The 10460-nt window shown below is 40.9% G+C and overlaps 1 protein-coding gene and 1 pseudogene across 1 annotated transcript in view; both read left to right on the top strand.

The window, feature by feature from the left end:
- The window catches only part of STRIP2 (striatin interacting protein 2), a 40569-nt gene extending 38163 nt beyond the window's left edge, over positions 1–2406 (top strand). Inside the window, exon 21 of the mRNA XM_014541819.1 lies at positions 1610–2406. Coding sequence (XP_014397305.1) covers positions 1610–1860 — 251 coding nt within the window. The 3' untranslated portion in view covers positions 1861–2406. The remainder of the gene's footprint in view (positions 1–1609) is intronic.
- Positions 2407–6555: 4149 nt separating this feature from the next.
- On the top strand, positions 6556–8026 carry LOC102250027 (annotated as a pseudogene).
- The last annotated feature ends 2434 nt before the right edge of the window (positions 8027–10460 follow it).

A 10460-nucleotide genomic window follows, 5' to 3' on the forward strand; every position in this document is an offset into this window, starting at 1 on the left:
ACATATGTAATACTCTTTGTAATACTTTAAGCAATAAAAAAAAATTAAAAAAAAAATTCTTACAGCAACCAGTTGAAAATCTCTGCTCTATCTCTGGTATTACCTGTAAACTGAAAGTTAGATCTAAAGGTTTGATGAATTCAATTCAAAACTTTTTGGCTATAGTACATCTAGGCCATGTTGGGAGCTGCATTTTGTAATACATTGTAATACCTACTTAACCTACCAAGACTTATGCTAAGATTGACCAGAGTTTGGAAGAATATATTTTGGAGAGCTTCTTCATTGTATTGACGTTTGTTGTAGTGCGATTTGAGCATTGTTTGCATGATTGCATTTAATGGTTTTTGGCAAGATGTCTAATAACTTGTCTTTGCTGGGATTTGTAACGGGCCTGACTTTCAGAGGATGCTGCAGTAAAGAGTGCAGAGAACTAAGGGAAGCATCCGACTGGCAGATAACAAGTCAGGATGCAACTTCTACTATAAGACATAAAGCACAATTAACTATTTAAATTCTCATCAATTTTTAAAATATGAAAATGTTTTATCCTGCAAATGGCACATCTGTTGTTGCTGCCTCATGAGCCGAAATCCTAACTGCACTTACTTATGATAAACCATTGAGTGTGGGAACAAGAGATCTGGGAAATGTATGTCTACCTCCACGGAAGACTTAATCTCCTAATAATATAAGCTGGGGGAGGTCCCAGGAATCAGGAAGTCTTTGATAACTGGTTCATTCTAGTTCTTCTTGTTGTACCCCTTCCTGCCTCTTCACATTCCTTCAGAGCTGGTGATTCCATTCAAATGGGAAACTCTCATCCCTGAGGAAAGCTCAAGAAGGGAACTGAGTTGCCATTTTGAAAATATAATCAGCTGGTCCTCAAATAGCATCATTTTGTTCAACGTTGTTTCATTATAACATTGATGAGATGCCTTTCTAACTAACTCATTTATATCCATTAGCCTATGTTAAAATTGTGTCCCTTGTTGTGTTGCAGAACCTATCAATGATGTTAAGTGAGGACTTACTTACTGAACATACAACTAGTAAGAAAGTGAAATAAAGAAAATAAAATAAAAGATACCGCCCTCAGGGTCCTTACAGTGGTAATCACTGTTGCCAGTTTCTAGTCTATCCTTCCAAAGATAGTCTGTGTATGTAAGCGTATGTATGTGGGTATTTTTTTAACGTATGTATTTTTTAAACCTGAGTGGCAGCATGTTGTTTACTTACTTTTTTCATTTACAGAAAAGGAAATTCTGGGCAGTTCCATTGTTGGTATCCTATAGACCAGTGATGGCGAACCTTTTGAGCTTGGCGTGTCAGCATTTTGAAAAAACCCTAACTTAACTCTGGTGCCGTGTCACATATAGAAATTTTTTGATATTTGCAACCATAGTAAAACAAAGATTTATATTTTTGATATTTATTTTATATATTTAAATGCCATTTAACAAAGAAAAATCAACCAAAAAAATGAGTTCGCGTGTCACCTCTGACACGCGTGTCATAGGTTCGCCATCACTGCTATAGACCATGCTGTATGGTAAGGGGAGCTGTGTCCTAAGTTGTATACATCTTTTTCCTTCTCTCCTCCCGCCAGACATCGATGCCAGGCCATGGGACTTCCAGGCAGAAGAATGCACCTTGAGGGCCAACATTGAGGCTTTTAATAGCCGCCGGTATGACAGGCCTCAGGACTCGGAGTTTTCACCTGTGGATAACTGCCTGCAGAGTGTGCTGGGGCAGAGGCTGGATCTGCCTGAGGATTTCCACTGTTCCTATGAGATCTGGCTGGAAAGAGAGGTGTTTTCACAGCCCATCTGCTGGGAAGAGCTGCTCCAGAATCACTAAGCTCTTGTCAACAAGCATCTGCTAGATGGGGGTTGGCTCCGATAAATGGTGCTCTGCCCGCCCTGCTCATTCAGCCTTCGCTTCCAGTTCTAGAAATGCTTGTCCAGGGGAGAGCGGCCCAGTCCAAGGACATCCAGTGGGTTCAGGGTGACCTGTAGACAGTGCAAGGCAGGATCCTGAATCACAGAAACTTGATGAACTCACTCTGGGGTCATTTGGATGCCAGGTGACCTTGGAAATCTCCCGTTGGATCAGTCCTTCACATGCTCTTTTGTGGGACCGCTCTCTGCTTAGTTTTACCTAGAACCAGCCTGGCCTTTGCTGGCCCTAAGTGTGCAAATAAGTTTATGATGGCATTTGGTCCATGGCATTCATCATGGTAATGAGAGGTGCATGTCATAAAAGAGGGAGAACATTTTCTTCTTGCTCACCCTGTATTCCTAGGACTTACCAGAGGTTTGGCAAAACCAACTTTGAAATTAAGTTGTTTTTTTTATTTAAAATTTTGACACTAGTCCTGGCCAGTGTGGCTCAGTTGGTTAAAGGGTCATCCCATACACCAAGGGGTCTCGGGTTCAATTTCCCATCAGGGCACATTCCCAGGTTGCTGGTTCAATCCCTGGTCGGGGCACGTACAGGAAGCAACCGATCAATGAAAAACATATCCTTGGGTGAGAATTAAAATTTTGACACCTCTTTCTAAAGTCATTAACTCCAATTTTGGAGCACCTGCACCTTCTTTGTAAAGGATGATGATTTACTATTACCCAATCACTGCATGTTATAGAAAGGTATATTCTGTAAAGTGTTTTCCCTTTATTCTCTAAGAGATCTATGTTCAATGTGAATATTATTTTTGTGTGAACTCTGTATAAGGCATGGAGTGCTCTGTCACAACCAGCACAAAACAGGCCTCCTCGAAGGATGTTCCATGTTTTTTTTCTGAAACTACCTTAGTCTTAAAATGTCTGAGTACACTGCAGAAATTCATTTTCATCCAATTCATTTTTTAAATGACCAGTTAACTATAGATTTTATTTATCAATATGGCATGTCCATTTGCATGATCAGTTATTGAACAGCAAGACAGCTTACCATTTTTCTTCTATGTTGATTAATAATGATTTTATTTTCTTTTTTCCTGCTAGTGGTTTCAAAGTGTCATGTGGAGATTTAGCAATACTGTTTCTACCTGAAAGTATTGCACATTTCTTTGAAAATATAAGGGTTGTTGTACCAACCTCTTTAAACTTCTCTTACAGCAGAATCACATACTTCCCATAGAAACAAGGTTTTTAGAAAAGTCTGATTCAATCAGGATCATTTTATTTCTCTTCTAGTCCCACATTTGTCATCTATATTTTCAAGCTTTTTTACTTTAAATCCTCCTTCCCCCCACGTAGACATTACTGAATCTGTTTTATAACAGCACCAGGCATTTAATCGTGCCAGGGGATCTGATCAAAATGGGCTTATTTATACTCTGTCCTTTGTCAGCCACAGCCTCTCTGGAGTCATGATTGAGTTTCAAACCATATCCCAAGGAACTATTCCAAACCAATCAAAGCTTGGCTTTCCCCTCCCTGTGCTGTCAGGGAGCAGGATTTCTGTTTCTATGGATGGGTCATGTAAATATGTAATGCATGACATTTTTTTAAATACTTTGTACATTTTGCCTGAATAGGATGGTAGTCCTCATTGCAATCAAAATAATTTACTCAGCATATCCTTGTGAGCCCTATTAAACTATAATTTTAATGTGATTTCAGTAAAAAGATAATTTTCAAAGAAAGAGCAGTCATCGATCTATTTCATTTAAAGCCATATGGTATTAATTTGTGTCAAGTACAAATAAGTTGCCCTTTTAAAAATATGCATGTTGCCCTGGCCAGTTTGACTCATTGGATAGAGTGTGCCCTGCGGACTGAAGGGTCCCCGGTTCGAGTTTGGTCAGGGCACATGCCCGGGTTGTGGGCTCATCCCCAGGAGAGGATGTGCAGGAGGCAGCCAATCAATGATTTCCTCTCATCATTAATGTTTCTATCTCTTTCTTCCTCTTCCTTCCTCTCTGAAATCAATATATATACATTTAAAATATGCATGTGAATGCTTTCTGAGGCTTAGAAGTATGATAAGTCTTAACATTTCATACTTTCTTACAAATCTTCTCTAAGGGAAGATTAATTTTCAGTGCAGATGGAGAAATTGTGGCACCAAGGATAAATGATTAGTTTCAAATCACATCATTTTTCCACTGACTTGCTGGGACTAGGATTCAGGTATTGACAGCCAGCCCCATACGTTAAGATAACCAGGTTGAATATCCCAATTTGAGAATCCATGTGTGTGGTTAGGAATAAATTCAGATTAATTAGCTTCCAATCGTAATTACTATTACTTCATAGAAGAACATTATTTGAGTGATTCATTAAGTAGAGGATTTTAAAATATGTATTTTTATTGATTTCAGAGAGAGGAAGGGAGGGGGAGAGAGATATAGAAACATCAATGATGGGACAGAATCATCAATCAGCTGCCTCCTGCACACCCCCTACTGGGGATTGAGCCCGAAACCAGCACATGTGACCTGACCAGGAATCAAACCATGACCTCCTGGTTCATAAGTCGATGCTCAAACACTGAGCCACGCTGGTGGGGCAAGTAGAGGATTTTTATTTGTGAATATTTCAGTAAAGCTTGTATTGATTGTTAACACTGTTTATTTACTGATGCACTTTAATAAAAAAATTCAACTGGAGTTAGAAACTTGGTCTTCAAATTCTTTAACACAGGAGAATATTAAAGACATATCAGATATAGAAAGGAAGGATATAATTAAAGAGGATGAATATATAAAGTTTTATTTTAGTATTCCCTGGGAGGAGACTAATATAAGCAACTGCAAAATCTTAGTAATTTATGACAAACCTTTATTTCTTTTTTTTTTAAATATATTTTATTGATTTTTTCACAGAGAGGGAGGAAGAGGGATAGAGAGTTAGAAACATCGATGAGAGAGAAACATCGACCAGCTGCCTCCTGCACACCCCCCACTGGGGATGTGCCTGCAACCAAGGTACATGCCCTTGACCGGAATCGAACCTGGGACCCTTCAGTCCGCAGACCGACGCTCTATCCACTGAGCCAAACCGGCTACGGCAGAAACCTTTATTTCTTGTTCATGGGTTTACAAATCAGCTGCAGCTCTACTCAACTCAGATTGAACTCTGCTAGATTGACTCCGCTCCGCACGTCTTCCTCTGGCCCTAGGCTGATAGAACAGCACCTGCCTGGGACATACTTAGTGAAGGGCAAGAGCAAGAGACCAAACCGTACCACGCAAGCACATTTAAAGTTCCTGCTTGAATGTGGCACAGGTCAGATTGTTCCTATTCCATTGGCCTACAGCAGTTAACATGGACAAGCCAACCACTGGGCCAGAGCAGCACACTTCACCTACAGGGAAGCAGTTGCAAGCAGACTGCCAGACACTTAGTCACTGCCACTTCCCAGTGAGCGCCTGAGACTGGTAGTGAGACTTTCTTAGCGATTCTTGAGAAGGTTGACATTTCCAGCGAGCATGTGAAACCACCCATTTCAGTGCTTTATGCTGATATTTTTAGTTGTGCTTTCCTGTCTTTCCTTGTTCACAGTTCCCCCAGCTCTTCATTCTAATAATCATTGTTATATAAAAATAATCCTATAGACAAGTGTTTTAATGGTTTCTGTTTCTCCCCCAACTAGTGGTGGTGAGTTTTGAATTTGTCCCTCTAGTCCTTCTGGAGATGACCCATATTTACAATAAAACTAGCTGAGATTAGCAATGCAGCTGAGGTTCTGGAAATGATACTGGTTCATACAATAAAGTCATGACCTTAATCTCATTAATGCTCTAATTAATGAGCTAAGTAACTACCTTAACATCCAGGCTAGATCAAGTATGAACTTTGCAATTCTTGGCACTCTGGGAAGCTAGGTGATAAGTGTATTTAGGGTGATTTTCAGGGGCTAAGAAAGTCCTGCCATTATCTCAGAAATACTGGGCATGGCCAATTAACATCTACTCTACCTATAATGTAATTCCAGGCCAGACTTTTCTGTATTAGTGTGATAAGAATGTTTCCTATAATAAAGTAACATTTTACAAAATATAGAACTTAGATATAAACATTTGTAAAACACACAGTAGGTTCCATAGCAGCTAGTAGTATCTTACATGTGTTTAATACTACTACATATTTAATTACATATTTTATATGATGCTTTTCAATAAGAGAAAATAAAAAAAATTTAGAATAAATATGGCTACAGCATGATTTTATTATCTGCACACTAGAGACCCAGTGCACAGATTTGTGTACCGGTGGGGTCCCTCAGCCTGGCCTGTGGAGATGGGACTGAAACCAAAACCGGCTCTCCAACATCCCCCGAGGGGTCCCGGATTGCAAGAGGGCGCAGGCCAGGCCGAGGGACCCCACTGTTGCACGATTGGAGGGACCGCGGGAGGGCTCCAGGGCGTGTCTGGCCTTGTCTCACCCAGTCCCGATTGCTGGACCCCAGCAGCAAGCTAACCTACCGGTCGGAGCATCTTCCCCCTGGTGGTCAGTGCACGTCATAGCAACTGGTCCAATGGTCGAACGAACGGTTGGATACTTAGCATATTAGGCTTTTATTATATAGGATTATAACCTTTGTCTTCCTCTTGGCCTCCTCCTGCTTACTCATTTTCTGTCCACCAAAAAAAGATTATAGTGCCTTTTCACACTACCCAGAGAGGAAGTGCCATATGATGGTGTTCTCGGTTCCTATGCAACTTAAAGGGAAACTTGCACAATGTCCGGAGCCCCTGATGTCCTGCAAATGAAGGAGGAAGATGTCCTCAAATTCCTTGCAACAGGAACCCACTTAGGTGGCACCAACCTTGACTTCCAAATACAAAAGGGAGAGTGATGGTACCTACATCATCAATCTGAGGAGAACCTGGGAGGAGCTTCTGCTGGCAGCTCATGCCATTGTTGCCATTGGAAACCCTGCTAATGTCAGTCATATTGTGTGGTGGGCTGTTTCTGTTTCCCGCGACCCGCACGGGAAAACGACAGGTTCTTGAGCGGAGGAGCTGGGGATTAAGAAATTAAAGAAAGACCAAGATGCAGAAATAGATTTTAAGCTGGGGCCAGGTGGGCGCCATCCTCTCTGATGGAGAGGCGGCAAAAGCGGGCTGAGCCACACAGCAGGTTTATTTTAAAGGCCTAGATTTACATATCTAGTTCCGCCCCTGCCTGATTAACATGTCCAGCCTTATTGGGGAAGCATGTTCCCAGGGCGTGGCTCTGCCTAAGCTCTGAGTTCAGCTGACAATAATAATTATAAAATGCCTAGGTGCCTCCCAGGCGGCCCTCTACAATATTGTCCAGGAATACTGGCCAGCGAGCTGTGCTGAAGTTTGCTGCTGCTTCACTCCTGGAACCTTCACTAACCAGATCCAGGCAGCCTTCCGGGAGCCAAGACTTCCGGTGTTTACTGACCCCAGGGCTGACTACCAGCTTCTCACAGAGGCGTCTTATGTTAACCTGCCCACCATTGCTCTGTATAACACAGAGTCCTCTGCGCTGTGTGGACAGTGCCAGCCCTTGAAACAACAAGAGGACTCACTCAGTGGGTCTGATGTGTTGGATGCTGGCCCGGGCAGTACTGCACATGGATGGCAACATCTCCCATGAACAATCACAGGAGGTCATGCCCGACCTCTACTTCTACAGAGATCCTTGAGAGATTGAAAAGGAAGTGCAGGCTGCTGCTGAAAAGGCTGTGACCAAGGAGGAATTTTTCAGGGTCAATGGACAGCTCCAGCTCCTGAGGTCACTGCTGCTTCACCCGAGGTCGAAAACTATTCTGAAGTTGTGCAGGTGCCCTCTGCCTATTCAGTAGTTTCCTATTGAAGCCTGGAGAGCTCAGCGTGCCACTGAAGACTGGTCTGCAACCGCCACTGTGCAGGCTACCGACTGGATAGGAACAGCCACTGAGTGGTCTTAAGCTGTTCTTCCACAGACTCTTTAACAGAATGGAAATAAGGTTGATGAAAAATAAAGTTCCTAAAAGTTGTGTTCTTTAAAAAAAAAAAGATTATAGTGATAGTGAAAATAACAATTTACCTCCCCTATCATATCAACACTGAGCTATTATTATGGTGGTGATTTAACAATATAAGGAAATGTGTAATCTCAAAAATAGGGTAGAACAAAGGGAGAGATCAAAGCTCTGTTTATATTGGCGGCAACATGCAAATACTTTCTGAAATGTTGGCATGGGTAAGTTCCAATTGGTGATTTTTGGAAAACACCTGAGTTATCTTATTTTACTTATTTTTCCACTAGTGAATTTTCAGTCGTGGAAAATCACCTGGTATTCCTTCAGGATTCTTGGTCTGCAAAGTTTATAGAAGGTAAGTCCTACGTATCTTATACCTTCAAACACCTTTTCCAGGTGAAGGTATTTGCTAAATGTTTGGCTATGCTAATATCCTTAAAATGTTAAGCCTCAATATTTAGAAGCAAATTTTTATTTGGGAGCCCTGCCAGTGTGGTTCAGTGGTTGAGCATCGACCTATGAACCAGGAGGTCATGGTTCGATTCCTGGTCAGGGCACATGCCAGGATTTGGGGCTCAATCCCCAGCAAGGGGGCATGCAGGAGGCAGCTGATCAATGATTCTCTCTCATCATTGATGTTTCTATCTCTCTTTTAAACATCATTGATGTTTAAAAAATATATATTTAAAAAATTGTTTTTCTTTAGAAATATATTCTTGAGTTGAAAGGGATCCGAGATCATCCAACCTCCACCCAAGAATTCCTTTAATAGCACTCGCCAGGTGCTCATCTAGCCTCTACTATTTCACTGATAAGAACCTCACTACTTCATAGTTTCTATAGTAACAACTAAAGTGCCTACAAGAGTACTAAGTACCTCAATATAGTCAACTTACAGTATTATTTAGGCCAGAAGAACCATAAACACTTATAGAATCCAAAATCCTAACATAAGCTATTAATTGTACCTTTCTCCCACTATTAATTTCCAAGGGCTACTGTAACAAGTTACCAGAAGCTGAATGGCTTAAAACACACACAAAATATGTTTTTCCACGGTACTGGAGGCCAGAAGTCTGAAATCAAGGTGTCAGTAGGACTACACTCTCCAAAGGCGTTAGGGAGAGTCCATTCCTTGCCTCTTTTAACTTCTGAGGGCTCCAGGTACTCCTCGGCTTACAGCACATCCCTCCAACTTCCGCCTCCAAGGTCACATTGCTTCCCCTTCTCTCCCAAACTCCTTTGCCTCTCTCATCAGAACACATCTGATTGAATGTAGGGCCCAACAGGATAAGCTCCTCCTCTGGAGATCCTTAATCTTTTACCATATAAGGCAATATGCACAGGTTCCAAGGAGGAGGCAGGCATAACGAGGTATTTTGGGGGCCCACCATTCAATCCACTAATATACTCACCAAACACCTAATATATAGCAATATTGATTTATTTACTCTCCCTCTATCGTTATTAGAGGTATAAGGCAAGACCCAGGGGAAGTTACTTTTATTTGTAAAATATGTCTGGTTATTGATGTAGTCAAAGGAGAGTCTAAAGAAAGAGGCTTGGGAAGATTTCAGGCTTGGGTAGATTTTGTGACATGAGGGAAGAAGGTGTAAAGTTGAATAATACATGTATGTATGGGTATTTTGGATAAAAATTCAAATGTAAAAATTCAAATAATTTTTCAGAGTACACAATGAAAAATGCAACCTCCCACCCCAGACCCCTTTCTCATTCTTCAGAAGTCATCACTATCAATATCTTTTCCTATTTTCTGTCCTTTCAGCAAATTCCCATGATACCCATCTCCACACCAATTTTTTTACACAAGTGGGAGCACAATATACTCTATTCTATACTTAAAAAAAAATCATTTATCCTAGAGATCTATCTATATCAGTTTTCTCTTAATGACTATACATTTAATATATTAAATCAAATAATTCTTTCCTAATATGTTTGCAAATATTTTTCAACTAGGAAGAAAGGTTAGAAGAAAAGATGTAGGTGGGAAGAATGGGATGTGTGTAAGTTATGATGGTATGAGGTTAAGGGAGATTCATTCAATTCTCATAGCAATAAGCCAAAGCAATCTGAAATATAGTCAGTCTGCCAGCAGCTCTGGCCTTTCAGACTGCCAGATCCTGTAAATGTAATGAGATTGTGCCTGAGTGGGCTACAGGGAGGTGTTCAGACTGTTTACTCCTTTATGATTAGATTTAAATATCAAAAAGCAAGAATTTAAACTTTTTACTTTTATAGAAAATAACCAAAATCTTTCTAAGGAACTGCAAAAATGCAAAAGTCATCCCACCTCTGCCCAAACACCTTTGATGACAGTGACTTCCTTACTAAATAAGAAGTGCCATCTGTCCCCTTGTCTTCAAATGGAAACACTACTTTGAACATTCTGTAACTTTCTGTTCAAATGCTTAATGGCTGGCATGACAAAGATGCTCCATGTGGAGGCCTATGTAAATGTCTTCAGCACAATGTGAGGTATTTTACCCAGA

The sequence above is a fragment of the Myotis brandtii genome, unplaced genomic scaffold (genome assembly GCF_000412655.1).
Source record: "Myotis brandtii unplaced genomic scaffold, ASM41265v1 scaffold280, whole genome shotgun sequence".
NCBI classification, from domain to species: Eukaryota; Metazoa; Chordata; class Mammalia; order Chiroptera; family Vespertilionidae; genus Myotis; species Myotis brandtii.